General features: G+C 45.1%; 6 protein-coding genes across 9 annotated transcripts; 3 read left to right on the top strand and 3 right to left on the bottom strand.

Annotated features, from left to right (window-relative positions):
- The first annotated feature begins 213 nt into the window (after positions 1–213).
- LOC117578316 (28S ribosomal protein S14, mitochondrial) lies at positions 214–817 on the top strand. Its single transcript, XM_034263771.2, has 2 exons — positions 214–362; positions 417–817. Exons 1-2 carry the CDS (start codon positions 300–302, stop codon positions 738–740), a joined length of 387 nt encoding a protein of 128 aa, XP_034119662.1. The 5' UTR covers positions 214–299; the 3' UTR covers positions 741–817.
- Positions 818–840: 23 nt separating this feature from the next.
- LOC117578313 (probable ATP-dependent RNA helicase DHX34) lies at positions 841–4920 on the top strand. 2 transcript variants are annotated; one of them, XM_034263767.2, is made up of 6 exons: positions 841–2027; positions 2095–2465; positions 2547–2720; positions 2780–3702; positions 3769–4001; positions 4073–4920. In XM_034263767.2, the coding sequence occupies exons 1-6, from the start codon at positions 932–934 to the stop codon at positions 4645–4647; spliced, it is 3372 nt and encodes a 1123-aa protein (XP_034119658.1). In that variant the 5' UTR covers positions 841–931; the 3' UTR covers positions 4648–4920. The 2 variants fall into 2 exon arrangements, with proteins under 2 accessions (XP_034119658.1, XP_034119657.1); XM_034263766.2 differs by having other exon boundaries at positions 849–2027; positions 2523–2720.
- A 307-nt stretch (positions 4921–5227) lies between these two features.
- Positions 5228–16091, bottom strand: LOC117564996 (5'-3' exoribonuclease 1). Its single transcript, XM_052006643.1, has 12 exons — positions 15850–16091; positions 14597–15700; positions 14059–14379; positions 13536–14000; positions 12700–12968; positions 12310–12629; positions 10178–11074; positions 8550–9490; positions 7726–8490; positions 6366–6488; positions 6209–6289; positions 5228–6137 (listed from the first exon to the last, which is right to left on the bottom strand). Exons 1-12 carry the CDS (start codon positions 15922–15924, stop codon positions 6069–6071), a joined length of 5430 nt encoding a protein of 1809 aa, XP_051862603.1. The 5' UTR covers positions 15925–16091; the 3' UTR covers positions 5228–6068.
- Positions 16092–16214: 123 nt separating this feature from the next.
- Positions 16215–17101, top strand: LOC117578330 (NADH dehydrogenase [ubiquinone] iron-sulfur protein 4, mitochondrial). Of its 2 annotated transcripts, XM_034263793.2 has the most exons (4): positions 16215–16287; positions 16354–16428; positions 16503–16799; positions 16860–17101. In XM_034263793.2, the coding sequence occupies exons 2-4, from the start codon at positions 16379–16381 to the stop codon at positions 17038–17040; spliced, it is 528 nt and encodes a 175-aa protein (XP_034119684.1). In that variant the 5' UTR covers positions 16215–16287; positions 16354–16378; the 3' UTR covers positions 17041–17101. The 2 variants fall into 2 exon arrangements, with proteins under 2 accessions (XP_034119684.1, XP_034119686.1); XM_034263795.2 differs by having other exon boundaries at positions 16266–16428.
- Positions 17079–18029, bottom strand: LOC117578328 (peptidyl-prolyl cis-trans isomerase G). 2 transcript variants are annotated; one of them, XM_034263791.2, is made up of 2 exons: positions 17879–18029; positions 17079–17816 (listed from the first exon to the last, which is right to left on the bottom strand). In XM_034263791.2, exons 1-2 carry the CDS (start codon positions 17981–17983, stop codon positions 17148–17150), a joined length of 774 nt encoding a protein of 257 aa, XP_034119682.1. In that variant the 5' UTR covers positions 17984–18029; the 3' UTR covers positions 17079–17147. The 2 variants fall into 2 exon arrangements, with proteins under 2 accessions (XP_034119682.1, XP_034119681.1); XM_034263790.2 differs by having other exon boundaries at positions 17079–17819; positions 17879–18028.
- A 279-nt stretch (positions 18030–18308) lies between these two features.
- Positions 18309–18866, bottom strand: LOC117578332 (protein kish). The gene is made up of 3 exons (XM_034263797.2): positions 18756–18866; positions 18586–18695; positions 18309–18518 (listed from the first exon to the last, which is right to left on the bottom strand). Exons 1-3 carry the CDS (start codon positions 18756–18758, stop codon positions 18413–18415), a joined length of 219 nt encoding a protein of 72 aa, XP_034119688.1. The 5' UTR covers positions 18759–18866; the 3' UTR covers positions 18309–18412.
- Between the last annotated feature and the right edge of the window lie 101 nt (positions 18867–18967).

The following is an 18967-nucleotide window of genomic DNA, read 5'->3' as shown; positions in this document are numbered from 1 at the left end:
TTGTTACATAAAACGTTTGAATTATTACTTAAAATGCTAGCAATTCATTTCAATTGTGCTTTTAATGTGCATATAAAATACATTTAAAGGTAAAACATGTGTTTTAACTACACAAATTACTGTCACTGCAGCACAATTCAAGTTATAATTGCTTACCCCGAAATTTGACATTCACACAATGCTCAAATCAGCTGTCCTACTACCGATTTAAACTATCGTAAAATCGATTGCACGAAAATATATATCGAAGTTGAACGCACCCGAATCGGTTGTTGTTTTGGACAAACAGATAAAATAATATGAATTCCCTGGCCCGGCTTGGAAACTACGTTTGCCAAAGTGTGCAAATAGCTGGATGTGGCGTAAGTTAAGCGAAATTTTGCAAATTCCAAAATTTACAAATGTGCCCTTTACAGTTGCAGCAGGTGCGCACAAAATACGCCGATTGGCGTATGATACGTGATGTGAAACGTCGCAAATGTGTCAGTGAACATGCCAAGGATCGCTTGCGTGTGAATTCGTTGCGCAAAAATGATATTCTACCCATCGAGCTGCGCGAGGTGGCCGATGCCGAGATTGCCGCATTTCCCAGAGATTCATCATTGGTCCGTGTGCGGGAACGTTGCGCACTTACGTCACGACCCCGCGGTGTTGTGCACAAATATCGACTGAGTCGCATCGTCTGGCGCCATTTGGCCGACTACAATAAACTATCCGGTGTGCAGCGTGCAATGTGGTAGTTACTTAAGGTTCTGTTTCATTTAGCATTCGTTAAATAAATATATAATTTCCAAGTATAATAATTATGGGCTCAGCTGTTTGCTTATCGCTTAAATGTGTCTATCGATAGCCGATAAACGATAGACACTTTGTTTACCTTGCTGCTGCCGGCTGCAAAGTTGTTTACGTTTGTGTGTTCTTTTGCCATAAAATGAGCCACAAATCGAGTGGTAAAACACGGGATGCCGTTAATCTAGTGGACTGCAGCTTCCTCGATCACAAAGCCAAACTTAGCGTTCAGCTACAGCTGAAGAGTCGCCACCAGACAAGTCTAGTGGAGAATGTCAGCGACTTCTGGCAGTTTGTCAACAAATATGAGACGATGCTGCGCCAACTGGGGCAACCGACGCTGCCCCCACTGCTAAGCGATGCGGAGCATTGCCAGGCACAGCCCTATCACAAGGCCAAGCACCTGGCGCTGCAGTTGAACGAGAAGCACCGGCATGACCACAACAACAACGATGAATTCCAGGCGCAATTCGAGCAGCTGGTGCTCATCTATCTGGACTTTAAGCAAAAGGAGAAATTCGCACGCATCAAGAAGTTGAGACAGGCGCAACGCAATCTGCCCATAGCACGTTTCAAGCGCGATCTTCGCACATCCCTCGACGCCAGCCGAGTGCTCATCGTGGCCGGCGACACGGGCTGCGGCAAATCCACCCAGGTGCCACAGTATCTCTATGAGTTTGGCTATCGCAGCATTGCCTGCACGCAGCCACGTCGTCTGGCCTGCGTCTCGCTGTCGAAGCGCGTGGCGCACGAGCTGCTCGACGACTACGGCAGCAAAGTGGGCTTCCAGATACGCTTCGAACGGCAGCGGACACAACGCACCCACATCCTGTTCATCACCGAGGGACTGCTGTTGCGTCAGCTGGCAATGGCCAGCAATCTGGAGCAGTACGATGTGCTCATACTGGACGAGATACACGAACGCAATCTGTTCGGGGACTTTCTGCTGGGCGTCACCAAGTGTCTGCTGCGTGCCAAGCCGCAGCTGAAACTCATCCTCATGTCGGCCACCATCAATGTGCAGCTCTTTCACGACTACTTCAAGGAAGAGGGCGCCCGTCTGCTCCAAGTGCCCGGACGTCTGTTTCCCATCAAGCTGCGCTACATGCCCCCGCCGTCGCTCGAGCTGAAGGCGGGCCAAGCGAGCGCGGGGAGAACAAAGCGTGGCGGGCAGAGCGAGCGTCTGGATGCGGCGCCCTTTGTTCAGGTGCTCAGTCTCATCGATCAGCAATACCCTAGTGAGTGGTCAGCTCTTCAGTCCATCCACAGATGCTCTAACTCAACACTTTCACTTTCTGCTTGCAGCCACGGAACGCGGCGATGTGCTGATCTTTGTGAGCGGCGTCAAGGAGATCGATGGCATCTGCGACGCTATACGGGAGTATGCCACCCAGCAGCCACAGTGGCTGGTGTTGCCGCTGCACAGCGGTCTGGCGCTGGCCGAGCAGGACAAGGTGTTTGACTATGCGCCCGATGGCATGAGGAAGTGCATCGTGTCCACGAACATTGCGGAAACATCGCTGACCGTGGACGGTGTGCGTTTTGTCATCGATTCCGGCAAGGTGAAGGAGATGAGCTACGACAGCAGCTGCAAGGGGCAACGACTCAAGGAGTTCTGGGTGTCGCAGTCCTCGTCGGAGCAGCGCAAAGGTCGCGCCGGACGCACAGGACCAGGCGTAAGTTGCAGCCATAAATTTGTCATCATATTCAACTTTTTTTTTTACGTCTTCTAGGTCTGCTTTCGTCTTTATACGCAGAAGCAGTTTGACACCTTCGAGGCGTATCCCACGCCGGAGATTTATCGCGTACCGCTGGACACGATGCTGCTCCAAATGGTGGCCATGGGATTGCCCGATGTGCGTGCCTTTCCCTTCATCGAGCCACCCGAATCGGAGCGCATTGAGCAGACAATTCTGGCACTCAAACAGCACGTAAGTTGACACGTTGTTCATGCTACGGATTTCCTTTAATGTCCGTCTCCATTTTGTAGGGCGCTCTGACGGCGGATGAGAAGATCACACCGCTGGGCAGCTCGTTGGCCAATCTGCCCGTCGAGCTCTCCATTGGCAAGATGCTGCTGATGGGCTGCGTCTTCCCGGACGTCGAGCAGCTGCTCACGCTCGCCGCCATGCTGAGCGTCCAGAGTCCGCTAACGACGCGTGCCTTCAACGATCCGCGCTGTGATCGCGAGCGTCAACCCCTCGAATCGGATCAGGGTGATCTCTTTACGCTGCTGCGTGCCTTTTGCCACTGGCTGCAATTGAAGCTGGGACGCGAGAATACGCGCAAATGGTGCCATCGCCTCGGCATTGAGGAGCAACGCTTCTACGAGGTTTGCAAGCTGCGCTCACAGTTCCAACGCATCCTCGAAAGCTGCCGCATGGCGCCACCAAGCGCTGGTCAGGCAACGGCGCTAAGCAGCTCGGAGCGTGCGCGACGTCATGGCGAACTGCGTCAACTGAAGGCGCTGAAGCGACGTGAACGCTTCGAGCAGCCGCGTCAGCGTAAGCTGCTCAAGCAGCACGCGAATCTGGAGGCACAGCAGGAGGAGGATGAGGCTGGTGAAGATATGCGTGACGTGGACTTTCGGCTGCGTCACGATGCCAGACAATTGACGCTGCTCGAACGTTCGTCGCGCATCGAACGGCATCGCGATGTGATGCTGCTGAAGCTGCTCCTCGTCAGCGGTTTCTATCCACAGCTGGCGCTGGCCGATGAGTTCAACTATTGCAAGAGCGCTGGTCAGCAATTCTTTCACACGCAGCTCAAGCCGTTCATCTCAATGCATCCGAATGCCCATTTCGCCCAGCACTTTGAGCTCCTCAAGCTGGCCGAGAGCGATCTGCTGGACAAGCCGGCGTATTATACGCCCAAGCAGCCGCTCAGCGAGCGCCATCAGTTGCTCTGCTATCAGTGAGTAGCCTTTTGGCTTGCCTTCCGCCTCCTCCTTTATCAAGTACTTCCTTATTCTCCGTCTAGATCACTGCTGGAGACTGCAAAGCCGTATCTGATGAACTGCATCCGTTTGCCGGCGGCACAAACTTTGCTGCTCTTCGGCTATGCCCTGGACACCGATCTGGGCATCACCCGCATCGTCTGCGATGGCTGGCTGGAGATGCACTTTCCCCACCCCGGCAGCGGGCTGCAGTTGCTCTCGCGTGCCATTGAGTTGCAGCGACGCTGGAGTCGACGTCTCCACGACAAGCTCAATGGTTTGTAGTCCTTCCCAACACTGTGCTGTATCCAGCACACTTTCCTAATCAAACATTTCCCCGCTCCACAGAGCTTAACAATGAGGAGAAGTCTTCGTCATCGCCGGTTGTCCAGGATAAAAGCGACACGCTTTGGCATGATCTGCTCGACTTTATGAGCCTCGATGTGGCCTATACCATTAAGCGACTGCTGCCCGCCGATCTGAAGACACTCTACACACATCGACCACCGCCAGAGCAGCTGCTGTTGGCCCTCCAAACGAATCCCTTTGCCGCCGACTTTGCTCTGAGTGTCCATGGCGAGAAAGGTGGACTCAATGTGTCCGAGCATGTGGTCTATGGCTGTCTCACGGAGCAGCCCTGGACCCTGGCCATGGAGGCAGCGTTGCAACAGCAGCCGTGGCAATGTGCCCAGTGTGGTGACTTTGAGTTGGAGCATTTCTACGTGCCCGATCAGCTGCTGCATCGTCTGCAGTGTGCGGGACGCAAACGCAAGCGTCAACGCTCTGCGACTCCTCCAGCTGCAGCTGGCAGCAACAGCAGCGGATCACGCGACGCCAATTATCACTGCAAGCAGTGTGGACGCTGGTTGAAACTGTCACAAATCGAGATTTTGCGACATCGTCGACAATGCATCAAGAACTGAACCGAGTATGCCTAATATTCGGGACACTAGTGTCTGTCGCTAGACGTGCTTTAGAGCAGTGCAGCAGCAGAAATTGTGGCGGTGAAACGATTATAGATAATTGAAAGTAGAGCAGTGCAGCAGCAGAAATTGTGGCGGTGCAACGATTGTCGATAATTGAAAGTAGCACCATCTGATGCACAAAACTGCAACTAATTTGAATGACAATTTTATTTGGTTGAAAAAGTCGTGTAAGAAAATTTAGAAAATAAATCATTAAACATAATTTAATGTAGCAACAAAAAATGAAAATAGTTTGATTGAAATTATGGCTTATGAACCGAGCATGCCTAATATGCGAGACTATCTGTCGCTAGTCGTGCTTTAGAGCAGTGCAGCAGCAGAAAATGTGGCGGTGCAACGATTGTCGATAATTGAAATTAGAGCAGTGCAGCAGCAGAACTTGTGGCGGTGCAACGATTGTCGATAATTGAAAGTAGCGCCATCTGTTGCACAGACATATGCATCTAATTTAAATGACAATTTTATTTGGTTGAAAAAGTCGTGTAAGAAAATTTAGAAAATAAATCATTAAACATAATTTAATGTAGCAACAAAAAATGCAAATAATTTTATTTAAATTATGACAGGTAACCCAAGCGAATTAAAGATCGTCTTGTTGTTTGCATATACATATAGAACTCACATTTATTGATTAAAATTCAGTTCAAATCAAACAATTTGGAAAGCTGAGATACTCGCTACCCACATCGCTGTGTTAAAATATACCAAATTATAAACCAGAGCAAGTATTGGCAAAAAAAAAAAATGTAGCTCAATCTCTTACAGTGTCTGAGATCCAAGTGATCATACGGAAATAGCTATAATATTTATACTTTATGGGATGAAGGCTTCTTCTGCATGTTACATACATTTATAATACCTTAATAGGTAGCGAATATAAAAAAAAAAAGCTTCAAATTGTTGTACATTTATAAATAGAGTCAGTTAGTTTTGAGGTTATGCTACAATATGGGAACCTCGCTTATTATCGATCTACGACTAAAAACAATGTTTTATCCTTTTGTATGTTTGTTTTTTCTTAAAGAAAGATCACTTTCGGAAATTCTTTCTAATGCTTAAAGACGTCTTTTAGTTGCATATGTTTGTTAAAATTTCATCTTTCATTCATTGTATTGTATTAGGATTGTAATTTGTTATTAATATATATATACAGTTATGTATATACTACGTTATAGACAGTTAATTCTCTACATCATTTAATAGTTGATTCGAAAAAATGCATTTTCGAGAAGGAAAAAAAAAGAAAAAAATTGTAGTGAACAATTCAGAAATAATGATTAATTCAATTGAAGAGTTTTTAACTGCTTTGTTCCATCATGTCCTTAACTGTTACTGATTATTAGTCTTTTGCCAAATGCTTACGGCATATACTCGCGATCAAACTTGGCTCGAATACGCGGCACACGCGCTTTCCTTACAACTTTGGGCTGCAACAACAAAAACAAAAAGGACATCAATGAGAAAGGGAATTGCGATTTAAACAGAAAAATTCATTTACTTTGCTAGCAGCTGCTTCGTCGGCTTCATCTTTGACCGTAGCATTTGCAACTGGGACGGATTCGGTGGTCACCGCTGGTTGCTACATTAAAAAAAAGAAACAAAACTCGAATTACATTAAAATTCCAATAATTTACAATTGCAAAATTGATATTTACAGATATTTTCAATGTTTCGACTAGTTGATTTGTTGCCGCATCGCTTTGATCCGCTTGCGTTGTTGTTGGTGATGCGCTTCCCTTTTTAGTGCTTCTTGCTGTCTCAGTCGTCTCGGGTTTATCCTGAAATCGAAGAGAAGTATAGGGTATAAATAAGCAATTAAGACAGGTTAAAACTTCAAGCTAGAAGATTGCAGAGAGCCTTGCGAGAAGCGAGCTACATTGCTCTGTTTGCCCTGAGCGAGTTGAAGGAAGAAAGCTTTCTCGCTTTGAAGTTGCTTTTTTGCTTCGCATCGCTTTTTCCTTCGCTCTCACTTTGACATCTTTCGAGTGATTGCATATGGAAAATTGTTCTCGCCCAATATCGGAAACTATCAATTTTTGCAACTAACAAATAAGAAAGCTACTTCGAGTATGCTCGACTGTGAGATACTCTCAAAATATTTTAAATAATAGTAAAACAGTGCGGTATTATTCCTAAAATATATCAAATCAATACCGCAAAAATACTAAAATATACCAATGGCTATTTTTTTGGTATAGAAAGCTACTTCGAGTGTGCTCGACTGTGAGATACTCTCAAAATGTTTTATGTAATAGGAAAACAGTGCGGTATTATTCTTAAAATATATCAAATTAATACCGCAAAAATACTAAAATATACTAATGGCTATTTTTTGGTATAGAAAGCTACTTCGAGTGTGCTCGACTGTGAGATACTCTCAAAATATTTTAAATAATAGTAAAACAGGGCGGTATTATTCTTAAAATATATCAAATCAATACCGCAAAAATACTAAAATATACCAATGGCTATTTTTTGGTATAGAAAGTTATAGTCGAGTGTGCTCGACTGTGAGATACTCTCAAAATATTTTAAATAATAGTAAAACAGTGCGGTATTATTCTTAAAATATATCAAATCAATACCGCAAAAATACTAAAATATACCAATGACTGTTTTTGTTATAGAAAACTAAAGTCGAGTGTGCTCGACTGTGGGCTACCCGCTACCCATTTTGAATAATAGTAAATAAGTGTGGTATTCTCCTTAAAATAAACCACAAAAATACTGAAATATACCAATGACTATAGTAAAGCGGTATTAATTTTGAAATATGCCGAATTGACACAGAAAAATATCGAAGAATATACCAAAAGCTATAATTGGTATATTGATATACTACTACATTTACAATATACCATCGAGTATAAAATAAACCGGATTATCATTCAAAATAACTAAGATCCGTCGTAAGTATAAGTTTTTCTTCCCAATACACAACTAAGTATTTCTACTTAAATACAGGATTAAAATATAGCGGATATAACAAGTTTATTCGGTTAGTTTATAGCTTACCGGCTGTTCATCGCGTTGTACTTTCTTGGGACGATATGCCTGAATGGGCACAAAGTCCTGGATGGTTGTGACAGAGCGGCGATTGTTGTTGTTGTTGTTGCTGTTGTTGCCGCCGATGTTGCTGCTGTTGTAGGCGCTGTTGTTGCCGTTGTTGTTGGTGGGATAAAAGTTGTTGGCATTGTTGTTGTAACGTGGATAGAAATTGTTCGCAGCTTGTCGCATGAATTGCTGCTGTGTCAGCTGTTGCAATGGTTGTGGCAATTGCTGATGTTGCTGCTGCTGCGCTTGTTTCTGCTGATGTTGTTGCAGCAATTGCTGCAGTTGCTGTGGCAGTTGTTGCAACTGTTGAGCTTGTTGTTGCTGCAATTGTTGTGCTTGTTGTTGCTGTTGTTGCTCCCTCAGTTGTTGTAGTTGCTGCTGTTGCTGCAATTGTTGTGCTTGCTGCAATTGTTGTGCTTGCTGTCGATCCTTAAGTTGTTGAAGTTGCTGTTGCTGCACTTGTTTTGCCTGCTGCTCCTGTTGCTGCTGCTCTTTCAATTGTTGCTGCTGCTGTTGTTCTTTCAACTGTTGTTGCTGCTGATCTTGCAGCTGTTGCATTGGCTTTCTCAGCAGCGCTTCCATCAACTGTTGCTGCTGTTGATTCTGCGGCTGCGATTGCAATTGCCGTTGATCCCACTGCTGTGTCTTGATCAGATCCGATTGCTGACGTGCCTGTTGCTGCTCCTGCGCCTCACGCTGCCAGAACAACGGCGGCTGTGGCAATTTCTGCAAATTGTTTCGCATTAATTAATTGCATTTTTGAATAGGGAAAATCTTTAACTTACCGGCATTTGACTAGGCAGTGCTGGCGCCTGGGACGGAATCATTGTTGGAAACTGAAATTGTGGTTGCAGATGCAAAGGAGAAGCTGCTTGTGCCTGTGGCAAGGGAGATGCGGCTTCCGGCTGTTGTTGCTGCTTCGATTTGAGACCCAACAACAACTTGAGCGCCTGCGTTTGCGCTTGTGGCGTAGCAATTGTTGCTGCTGCTGTTGCTCCTCCTCCTCCTCCGCCAGCTGTTGCTGCTGCTGCTGCGGCGGCGGCGGCAGCTCCAACAATTGCTGCCTCAACAGCTGCTGCTTGGGTCAACTCAACGCCGCCGGTGCTACGCTGATTCAATGGCGCCTGTTTCGACTGAGTGCGCCAATTTTGCGATGCTGCTTCAGTTTTGATAGCAACATCTTGATCGGCTGCTGGCGTTGCTGTCGGGTTCACAAATTCATCGGCGACGCGTGTCTTCATTGTGATGGGATTGTATTTGGAGCCAGCTGCTGTCAGATAGCGACCATCGGGCTGCTGCTTTTGCTGCAGTTGCTGTTCACGCCAATTGTCGCGCATCATTTCCGAATACGGTTTTTGCTGCTGCTGTTGTTGTTGTTGTTGTTGGCGCTGCTGACGGGATTGCTGTTGCTGTTGTGGCTGCTGACGCGGCTGTTGTTGTGGTTGCTGTCGTGACTGTTGCTGCTGCTGTGACTGCTGCTGTTGTTGTTGTGGTTGCTGTGGCTGCATCTGTTGTGATTGCTGTGGCTGCTGCTGTTGTTTTGGTTGCTGTCGCGACTGTTGCTGCGGCTGTGGCTTTTGCTGCTGTTGTTGCGGCTGCTGTTGCTGTTGTTGCGGCTGCTGTTGCTGTGGCTGCTGTCGCGATTGTCTCCAGTTATTTTGCTGCCCTTGATCCGCCTGCTGTTGTTGTTGTTGTTGCTGTTGTCTGGGCTGTTGTCGTTCGTTCTCTACCAAAAGAAAACAAGTAAGAAAGTTATGGTCGCTACCCATTTTAAATAAAAGCAAAATATTGCTGTATTTTATCAAAATATACCGAAAATACAAATATACTAAAAATATACCAAATTTTATATTGTTAAATATACCATAGACGGCACAATATACCAGATTGTCAGCCAAAAGTATTTCTTTAATTACTTCCACAATTTTTATCTGATCGCAACAAAATTTTCAGGAATCACAACTACTCTAGCTATTATTGCATATACCAAAATTTGCAGCTCTAGCTCTAAAGTTACGCTTGTTATTCGATTTTTTTTTATTTGCGGGGGCGGAAGTAGGCGTGGCAAAAATTTGAAACAAACTTGATCTGCGTGCGAACATAACAAATGCTGTCGAAAAAAAATTATAGCTTTATCTTTTATAGTCTCTGAGATCCAGTGTTTCATACGGACAGACAGACAGACAGACGGACAGACAGACAGACAGGCGGACATGGCTAGATCGTCTCGGCTGTTGATGCTGATCAAGAATATATATACTTTATAGGGTCGGAGATGCCTCCTTCTACCTGTTACATACATTTCCTGCCGGCACATATAATACCCTTCTACCCTATGGGTAGCGGGTATAAACACGCCACATAAGTCAAGCCAAGCAGTAAAAGCAACTCTAAACTTCTCTTCTCTACTCACCCATTGACGCGCTGGTGACGAGCAGCGATCCCTCGGGCACCTTGCAGACGCGCTCCTCGGCAATGCCGTAGATGCTGCCGCAGTTGGGAATCGGTTTGTCGAAGAGCACCTCGCACATCGCCTCGGTGACGTTGACGCACTCGAGACGCACCGGATTCGGATCGGTGACCAAATGCACGGCAATCACAGTGCCCGTGGAGCCCATGGGCACCGAGTAGACGGACTGGACGACGACCACGCGATCGAATAACTTGATCGCTTTGCCCGTCTTGTAGGCCTCGGGCAGCGAGACGTTCGGTTTGATTAGTAGATGCGGTTTCACCTGCAACTTGACATTATGCGCCGGCTGCGATCGCACTTCGTCGATGGATGTGAGCAACAATTCGACAGTCTCCTTGCAAATGGTGCGCGTACCGCACGTGACACGATCGGACTTCATGTGCGCCTGTTGACGCACCCAATTGGCCAGATCCTCGATGTGATGTTGGCCCACATCGTTCGGATAAATGTCCTCCTCGAACACAAACTCGCTGCGATCGTTGCTCGTGCTAAAGTAGTTGATCACCTCGGGATATTTATCGCAATACTCGGCTATCAGATCCATGGCCAGTTCGGAGAAGTACCATTGATTGTTCACGCGACGACAGTAATCGGCGCGTTCCTCGTTCAAACGTGGAAATTTCAGCTGCAGTCCAATGTTGTGCTTCGACACGTTCTCCATTTTCTGTCGTCGCGGTCCCAGCACCACCCAAACAGTTCCAGTCATGCGTCCGAGGCAGCGGCTGTTCATGTTCAGCTCACGGCACACTCTGTACGCGTTGATAAACTCGCGATCCTTTTGATCCTGCAGCTGCTGTGCGGCAAACAAGTTGGGCGCAGGACTAACGAGCATGCTGACTGTGGATTGAGAAATGTGAAATGAATGAATAGCTTTTAATATTATGCTTGATTTCAATGGATAAAATGGTACAAATTATGCTACAGTTTTAGTTTGAACTGTGAGAATCCCGCTACCCATTTCTCATTCTTAAAATATACCGAAAAAATACTGGAAATATATACTGAAGGCTAAGCCGTGTGGTATTATTTTTGAATTGTATTGCAAAAATACTGAAATATATACTGAAGGCTGAACAGTACGGTATTCTTTAAATATACTAATTAATATACCATATAATATATATATGTTTTTTAAATAAATTTACTAATATACCGAAAAAACTACTAAAACATTCTGTATGCTAAACAATACCGCATTATTTATCCGCATTATTATTATTATACAAAATATACCGTAAAAATACTAAAAATATACTAAGTACTGTATTTTGTATAATGATATAGTACTACTTTCCAAATATACCATAGAGTGCAAAATACAGCAGATTTTCAGCCAAAAAATACTAAAATATATACTGAAGGCTAAACCGTGTGGTATTTTTAAGATATTCTGCAAAAATACTGAAATATATACTCAGGGCCGAACTGTGCGGTATTCTTTAATTATACTAACTAATATACCACAAAAAAATAATATACTGAATGCTGGACAGTAAATATTACATAGTATATACCGAAAAAAACTACTAAAAGATTCTGGATTCTAACCAGTACCGCATCATTCTTAAAATATACCTAAGAATCTACCGCAAATTACTAAAAATATACTAAAGACTGTATGTGGTATATTGATATAGTACTACTTTTCAAATATACCAAAATATACCAGTTTTTCAGCCAAAAAAAAACTGAGACCCGATTTCATTGGGCATAATTTGTCATACAGAAGGAATTCCTAAATAACTATTCAGCTTTTATCCGACTGCTTTCTAGCTTCAAAATTACGCTTGCTATTATTATTTTTGCAGAATTTCGGGAGCGTAGAAAACATTTGAAACTGTCGAAAAAAATTAGAATTCTATCTCTTAAAGTCTCCGAGGTCTACGTATTTAGACGGACGGACGGACAGACAGACGGACATGCCTTCTTCTGCCTGTTATCAACACCCTTCTACCTTATGAGTAGCGGGTATTGATGCTACATCTTTAGTTAGAACTAAATAATATAGATGCTGCTTTGTTTGACTTTAACAGTCAGCGCATAAATTCTGTTTAATAATGCTCGCCACTCACCCTGTAAGCGACCGCAGGAGTAGACTAGCATCGGATCGAGGACGGTGACCTCGTTGCCGTAGTTGGGAGAACCGATGAAGAAGGCCGTGCTGCCGGCGGGAAACAGTTGCTCGATCTTGTTAAACTGCTTGCGCATGTTGCTCTGCACTTTGATATCGGCCACAACGCCCTGGGCGGGATACGGCGTCAGCTTGGTGCTCCAGGTGTCACGCATAAAGACATTACCACGCGGTCCGAAGTCAACGTTGCTGCCGGTGTAAGTGCGCACATAAAGGATCACATCGTAATTGGGAAACTTGATGCCCATGCGCGACGAGAAACTGCAGAAAGGAAACGAACACGTTAACAACAACTTTTAAAACAAGAACAAGAAGAATAATGTGACTCAACTGATCCTCCAGCGTAGTGCGATCCGTTTCAAAGCGTCGCGGCTCATTGGCCTTAATGCCCTGCTGATCAATGGACTGATCCTCTGTGCAAATGCGTTCCACCTTCGCCTTGATCAGATGCGGCCAGCCGATGTGCACGATCTGCTCCAGAAACATGCTCGCCACATTGAAGATGCTGTTCTCAAAGCTGCGCAACTTCGGCAGCAGCACAACGCTTTGATTGCGCGAAGGCTGATCAAAGATGCGAACGCGATCCGCACGAATCTCAAACTACAAGTAAAAAGAACAATGTAGATATTTTACGACTACAAAATAAATTCGCAAGTATTTCTAATTCAATAATAATCCATCACTTTAAAGCGTCCACAACTCGCTACATTCAACTCGTTACTTTAAATCACACTTTTACAGTCGCTAGGTTCAACTCGTTTAAAGTGGCGGGCAGACAGACAGACGGACTACAAAAGGTTACAAATTTACAAATTCGATTCCTTAGAATTGAAATTATGCTTCCAACTTTTACAGTCGCTAAGTTCTACTCGTTTAAAGTGGCGGACAGACAGACAGACGGACGGACAAAAGGTTACAAATTTACAAATTCGATTCTTTAAAATTAAAATTATGCTTCCAACTTTTACAGTCGCTAAGTTCTACTCGTTTAAAGTGACGGACAGACAGACGGACGGACAAAAGGTTACAAATTCGATTATCTAGAATTTAAATTATGCTACCAACTCGTTAATTTAAATCACACTTTTACAGTCACTAAGTTCTATCCGTTTAAAGTGGCGGACAGACTGACGGACGGACAAAAGTTTACAAATTTCTGTCACTTACATCGAACTCGAGATGCTTCATGGTGGGAAAACCCGGAAAGAAGACATGACGCGCCGCATTGGGCAGCTCAATGCACACCGTTTGATCCAGATTAAGTTCTACTTCTTTGGACCAACGTGCCAACTCGGTGGCATGGACATGCTGCAACGCCTTCAGCGGCTCCAGAGCTGGCAACGAACCCAACGATTTCTCACTGTAATCGTATTGATACATCGGTCCATGACGATTTCGTTGGCGTTCCGCTGCCGTCAATTGGGATTCGCACTGTTGCATGGCATGCAAAAGGCGCCGCTCATCGATGAAGGGTATGAGGACAACGGCCTCCCATTCGTTCTTCTTGCCATTGAGATCGCTCTCAAACTCCTTGGGATAGAATTCGGCCAGTGGACTGTTCTCATTGAGCATCAGGTGGTGATAGGCTGGCGGCAAGAGAGCGCTGCTAGCGGCTGGCATCACAGCCAGTAGCTAGAAACAAGTGGCAACAATTGAGTTGAGCTGATAGTGGAGTGTTGGGAGTGTTCACCTGCTGGAACGGCAAAAACGGTTCGCCCAAATCGAATGTGACCTTCAAATTGCGTATGTTGGTCAGATCACCGATGAAGGGCGCATAATGATACGGATAGAACCAATTCCATGACTGTACGCCGCGATAATAATAGTCAAGGATCCACTGCAATGCCGTCACATACTGCAGACTCAGTTCGTCAATCAGCGAGCTGTGCAGCTCCGTCTTGAACTTGTTGCGATAATAGTTGCGTTTGTAGTTCTGAAACTCGTTCTTCATAGCCGTCTCTTCATCACTCAAGTCCACGTCGTCGCCATCCTCGTCGTCGTCCTCATAGAGCTGGAAGTTTAAGGTCAATTTAGTATCGCATCAAATAATGTTCTCATCAATTTAGCATGAATCAAGCAGCTGCATATATCAGCAGCTGTCTCTTTTGCACACTCACACACAGCAACAAATATGCATAAAGAAATCTATTTAAAGCGACAGTGATGAAGAGAAACCAACTAACTAAAAGTAAGGGGAATCCCCTTCATAATCATGCAGTAGAGCTCACCTTCATGCTGTTGTCTATGAGCGCGGAGAGATCATCGTTGAAGCTATTGGAGGCGCCTCCATTCTTGATCTCCTCCACATCGACATCGAATGCCTCGGTCTTGGCGTGCATATACTTGAGATCATCGTAGTGCTCCTCGAAAAGCTCCAGCTCGATCTTGCTCAGCGAATGCATAAACATCTCCAGGCGCGCCATATTCAGTTTGCCCTGCTCATTGATATTCCCGCCCAGCTTCGGATGCAATTCGATGTAGGCTTTGTAGAGCAGCGGCAGCGCATTTGACGAGATGTGCAGACACGGCAGATGCGGTATGAAATCGTTGCCCACCATAAAGCCCATCAGCACCCAATCGTCAATCAACTGGGCCACATCCAATGGCTTCTCCGGCGTCGAGAGCTGGGCAAACTCCAGCTCCAAATATTCACGCAACAGTCCCAGGTGGAGCAGAAAGAACCGTGTCTCGTCAAAGGTACCACGCTTCACATTCTTGCCAAACTTGACCTCCTCGCGCAGCACCACAAAATGCAGCTCATGGGTGCACAGGCCCAAAATGATGAGATCCGCATCCAGACCGTAGAGACAATGACGTGTGTTGGGATCAAAATTCGGCTGCGCTTTCATGTAGCGTATGTAGTCCATGATCTTGTGCTCGCCCTCGCCGGGCACTTCTTGACCACTGAGGATCACCTGGCACTTTTTCCACAACGGATCTGTCGACACTTTGATGCGAAGAAAGTTGCGCAAACCCTTCTGCAGTTCGTCCATGAACTCGGTGCCCGGCGTAATGCAATTGCTGTCAAAGCGATCGTGTTTTCGCTGTTCGCCTCGTTTCAGTGCCTTGGCCTCCAGTTGTTCGGCTTCGCGGGCGGTGCGAAAACGCCGACTGCGTTGTTGATTCATTTTGGCACGCGGTGCAACGCCATCTATGGCAAGGAAGAATAACTTTTGTGGCTTGATCAAATAGAACAGCTTGTCCATGTAGTTGAAAATGTCTTGAAAGATTTGTGCCTGATCCAAATGGAAGTGTATGTTCCCATCATCGGGATGCGAGCAATTGTGCACAATGCCATTCATATCCAAATACAGATTATCAAATTCTGGCATCTGCAAGGAAATACAAATATAAGAAAAAAAGGAGAAATTTCATTGCGTGCACACAGCGCCATCCAGCGGTCAATGAGAGCACTGCAATGCACAGTTGCCTGCCGAGTGCAGCTTGCTTTTCTGCCAATCTCCTAGCTTCACACACTTACACTATGCTCACGCGCCAATTCACTGAGACACGGATAGCGTTCGCTAATATAACGAAAAAACTTTGGAACACCCATGATGATGATGTGCAAATATCGCTGTTTTCCTTGTAAACTGCTGCTGCTCTTTTGCGCGTGTCCTTGCCACGTATATTTCGCAACAAGCAACGAAACCCAACTTGTTCGCCTCTCTTTTGTTTGCGAACAGAAAAATTTTGGACTTGTTGTTTTTGTATGCAGTACAAAATGCGCAGTGTGACCGGGATTTTGATTTGCCCAAAACTTCACTTTTTTGCGCAGCGTGGCTGCAACATTCCGCGTATATTGTAATTTGTAGAAAAATACTAAAAACCAAAAAAAACACCAGCAGCACAGCTGTTTTTCGCAGCAGCTAGCTTATTGTCAACCGGATCAAACAGCTGTCAACACAACAACTTCTGCGTACGCTGCTCTCTTCCGAAATTTTACGTAATTTTGATTATAATAATTTATTATTATTCTACGCAGCGCACAGGTAAATAGCAAAAAAACAATGTCGCTAATACGTCAAGTGCTATGCCGCGCTACACCCACCATGCAGTTGTAAGTGTAATTGCAAATTTGGCATCCAATTGCAAAAATTCCAATTCGTATTTTTTTTTTTTTTTGCTATGCAGCACTGCACGCTGGGCGTCTTCGCAGGACATCGCACCCATTGATCTGGATAAGGCGCTAGCCCGTCCCGAGGATGTGGAGCAACGCAACAAGTTGAGCGGCAAGATTACCGTGCCCGTGGCCGTCAATCTCAGTCCAATTTCGGGAGTGCCCGAAGAGCATGTGAAGGAGCGTCGCGTTCGCATTCATATTCCGCCAAAGAATGCGATGCAAAGCGGCACCGATAACATCAACACATGGCAAATCGATTTCGATAACCGTGAGCGCTGGGAGAATCCCCTCATGGGCTGGGCATCCACGTGAGTACACGAATGTCGTTAACGACATCCAAAATGTGATATATCGTTTTCTTTATACAGCGGTGATCCATTGTCCAACATGAATGTGCAATTTGGCTCCAAGGAGGAGGCCATCACATATTGCGAACGCAATGGCTGGCGTTATTATGTCGACGGCGAGCTGAAGGAGAAGAAGGAACGCGTCAAGAACTATGGCGTCAACTTTGCCTGGAACAAACGCACTCGTGTCTCCACCAAGTAAAATTTTGGATATTGATGCGATGGAGTAGCAAAAACCAATTACACGTTATAAAATACTTTAATGCTATATCTTTTTTTTTTTGTCGCTAACTATTAAAGCCACTCAAGTCAATTATGATGTGATCTGTGATGACGGCGGTGAGAACGAGATCGGGAGCGAGAACGAGCTCGGGAGTGACAGGGAGATCGGGAATGTTTCCTGTGGTGTTTCTGCTGCTTGTGTCGCTCTCGACTGCGGCTGCGATTGCGACTGCGTTGCCTACGCTGTTGTGGCTTGTGATGCTCAAGAAAACGGGAACGATCGCGGGATCGGGATCTGGAGCGTTGTCTGCGATTGTTATATGTTGCATGTAGCTGCCTCTGCTGCTCTTGGTCTAGCAATTGCCGTTGCTGCTTGATCATTGCCTGCATTTGCAACTCGACCAGCTGATGAAGCTGCTCGTGCAGAGTTGGTTTCGTCTTTCGATGACGCCGCTGCTTTTGATGTGCTCTTTTCGTCTCCGCGACTAGCTGCGCAAAGCTGGTGTTCTCCTCGAAGCTCTCACGTTGTCGTGGCGTTCGCTCCAACACATGCTCGTAGAGCAGTAGCTTTTCTTCTGTGCTATAATTGATTTGCAAATCATCAACGCTTTTTATAGTCGTTGTCTCTGTGTGTTGCTTGCCCAGCAATTGCTGCAGTTGGTCTTGACTCAGTTGCACGCTCCGCTGTGGTGTTCTCATGCAACTGGGCGGTAGCTGCTGCTCGCTAGTCTCCTTGAATTTAGATGGCACTCGATGCTGCTGCATTTAGAAAGATAGCTGTGGCTTAATATGTTAGTCAATTTAGCTATGCCAATTACCTTTAGTACGCCTTCTTCTGTCCATTGTAGGCGATTGAGCAGCTGCTGCAAGCGCTCTTTGCTTTGGATGATGAACAGACGCAGTGCGTCCTGCTCAGCAGACATTTCAATTGGAGAACAACAACAATTAGTTGCGCGAACCAGTGTGACCGCAACTTGAGTGCTAAACTATACCAGCCGGCTCAAAATAAAATACTAAAAGAAACAGTTTATTTTCGTAAATAAGTAAAGTAAATAATTCGCACAAAAAAATGTGTTTACCGCAAGCTATACATTTCACTTAAATTCAATTTCTTAATTTCTTTCTTGTAAATAGGCTCCAATTCACGAAAGCCGGCAAATTGTAATTTGGTATTTTACCAGTCGCAGAAGTTCACACTACGAAATACTAAAGCTGCAAGTTGTAAAAGAGGACACGACAGGCATTAAATAAATTAGTAAACAAAGAAGAAGAAATGTTTATTTCCAAATAAACTAGCTGAACTTAATGCTACTTTATGCGATGCCCAATTTCCAGTTCCGTATTCATTATGTTCAACTTAGAAACAAGACGGTAAATGCCATTATCAAGCAAGCGGCGCCAACCCAAGGAGATTTGCGTTCACCAATGCGCGCCAGCTTATAAAATGTACCGAGGAAACTGCAAACAATAAAATGCGAGCAATTAGATTTGTTATTACGCTCATTCATCAAGTGATTTTACATACCCTTTCTTGTTGCGATCAATGATACTGGGGAACAAAGACCGCAAATACGCACAGGTGCAAATCATCAGCAGAATAACCGACAATAAGCTTTGGAAGTTGAACAGCGCACTCTAAAAAATACATATTAATTGCAAGTTAAATAGCCAAAAAGTTGCGATTTGCAATCGTACCATTGTGATGTCTTTTGCTTACAAGTAACACAATAACAAGTTAAACTAATGACGTGCCGTCTTTGGTGTGACCAAATGTACAAAAAACAGCAGCGTGACCGTAAGCTTAAATTTCCAATAAGCTAAAAATTCCCAATTGCTAAATTTTACAATTTGCATCTTTATTTTTAAATAGTTTGTACTACACTGTTACAATGGATTTATTTGCCACC

This window comes from Drosophila albomicans, chromosome X (assembly GCF_009650485.2).
Source record: "Drosophila albomicans strain 15112-1751.03 chromosome X, ASM965048v2, whole genome shotgun sequence".
Classification (NCBI taxonomy): domain Eukaryota; kingdom Metazoa; phylum Arthropoda; class Insecta; order Diptera; family Drosophilidae; genus Drosophila; species Drosophila albomicans.
The sequence above is the reverse complement of the archived record's forward strand: the minus strand, read 5'-3'. Positions and strand labels throughout refer to the sequence as shown.

Bases quoted from the DNA above. Each gene is read 5' to 3' on its own strand.
- LOC117578316 (XM_034263771.2), top strand. From the start codon at position 300: ATGAATTCCCTGGCCCGGCTTGGAAACTACGTTTGCCAAAGTGTGCAA. The intron at 363-416 runs GTAAGTTAAGCG...TGCCCTTTACAG, and splicing joins TGCAAATAGCTGGATGTGGC to TTGCAGCAGGTGCGCACAAA.
- LOC117578328 (XM_034263790.2), bottom strand. From the start codon at position 17,983: ATGTCTGCTGAGCAGGACGCACTGCGTCTGTTCATCATCCAAAGCAAA. The intron at 17,820-17,878 runs GTAATTGGCATA...TTCTAAATGCAG, and splicing joins CAGAAGAAGGCGTACTAAAG to CAGCATCGAGTGCCATCTAA.
- LOC117564996 (XM_052006643.1), bottom strand. From the start codon at position 15,924: ATGGGTGTTCCAAAGTTTTTTCGTTATATTAGCGAACGCTATCCGTGT. The intron at 14,001-14,058 runs GTGAACACTCCC...ACTTGTTTCTAG, and splicing joins CGTTTTTGCCGTTCCAGCAG to CTACTGGCTGTGATGCCAGC. The intron at 12,630-12,699 runs GTTGAGTCACAT...TCCTTTCTGCAG, and splicing joins CGCACTACGCTGGAGGATCA to TTTCTCGTCGCGCATGGGCA.
- LOC117578332 (XM_034263797.2), bottom strand. The intron at 18,519-18,585 runs GTATGTAAAATC...TATTGTTTGCAG, and splicing joins ATTGATCGCAACAAGAAAGG to TTTCCTCGGTACATTTTATA.
- LOC117578330 (XM_034263793.2), top strand. From the start codon at position 16,379: ATGTCGCTAATACGTCAAGTGCTATGCCGCGCTACACCCACCATGCAG. The intron at 16,429-16,502 runs GTAAGTGTAATT...TTTGCTATGCAG, and splicing joins GCTACACCCACCATGCAGTT to CACTGCACGCTGGGCGTCTT. The intron at 16,800-16,859 runs GTGAGTACACGA...TTCTTTATACAG, and splicing joins CTCATGGGCTGGGCATCCAC to CGGTGATCCATTGTCCAACA.
- LOC117578313 (XM_034263766.2), top strand. From the start codon at position 932: ATGAGCCACAAATCGAGTGGTAAAACACGGGATGCCGTTAATCTAGTG. The intron at 2,028-2,094 runs GTGAGTGGTCAG...TTCTGCTTGCAG, and splicing joins CATCGATCAGCAATACCCTA to CCACGGAACGCGGCGATGTG. The intron at 2,721-2,779 runs GTAAGTTGACAC...TCCATTTTGTAG, and splicing joins TTCTGGCACTCAAACAGCAC to GGCGCTCTGACGGCGGATGA.